This window comes from Nanorana parkeri, unplaced genomic scaffold (assembly GCF_000935625.1).
Source record: "Nanorana parkeri isolate BGI_ZX_2015 unplaced genomic scaffold, ASM93562v1 scaffold9, whole genome shotgun sequence".
NCBI classification, from domain to species: domain Eukaryota; kingdom Metazoa; phylum Chordata; class Amphibia; order Anura; family Dicroglossidae; genus Nanorana; species Nanorana parkeri.
The window spans coordinates 3,576,845-3,577,429 of NW_017306277.1; the positions used below are offsets into that span (position 1 = coordinate 3,576,845).

The window sequence follows — 585 nt, forward strand, 5'->3', positions numbered from 1 at the left end:
TTACACCCAAGATATGTGTTGCGCTCCTCTATACCCGTCCTCTCCAATTAATCTGCCAAAAAAAAAAAAAGTCGCCCACTGTGATTACAAGGTACAACCGTGAACGGTGGCTGCAATGCTGCCTGCATCGTAGTTTTTAATCATGCAGTACCAGAACGAGCACATTTCCAATCTACACCCTTTGCTGATGCATAAAACAGTGCTAACCTCATCTCCGCTAGCAAACAAACAGCCGAATGGCTTCACACGGATTACACAAAATAAATAAATAAATAAAAAAGAATAAGAAAAAGAATTCCCATACATCACAGCATTAAAAGCACAGAAGGAAAAAAAAAAAACATAATATAAAAATAATCAATAGGGACTCACCGACTTTGGGCTCTTCTTTGGGACTGGCAGTCCTGCAAAACGGCAACAAGGGAGAGATCAACATTAGCATACAAATGTTATGTTCATCTAAGATAAATCCCAAGGTATATCATTCTAATGTAGCCATCTGCACGGCAATAGCAGGATTCTCCTCAGCATCGGAGTTATCAGTCTGTTTAGAACGAATCAAAGCAGAGTACGAGAGGGAGCGAG

The 585-nt window shown here is 40.3% G+C and overlaps 1 protein-coding gene across 1 annotated transcript in view; it reads right to left on the reverse strand.

The window, feature by feature from the left end:
* Positions 1–585, reverse strand: part of MAGI1 (membrane associated guanylate kinase, WW and PDZ domain containing 1) — a 432,678-nt gene that overhangs the window by 59,515 nt on the left and 372,578 nt on the right. Inside the window, 1 exon segment of the mRNA XM_018554478.1 lies at positions 373–404. Within this exon segment, the coding sequence (XP_018409980.1) occupies positions 373–404 (32 nt within the window).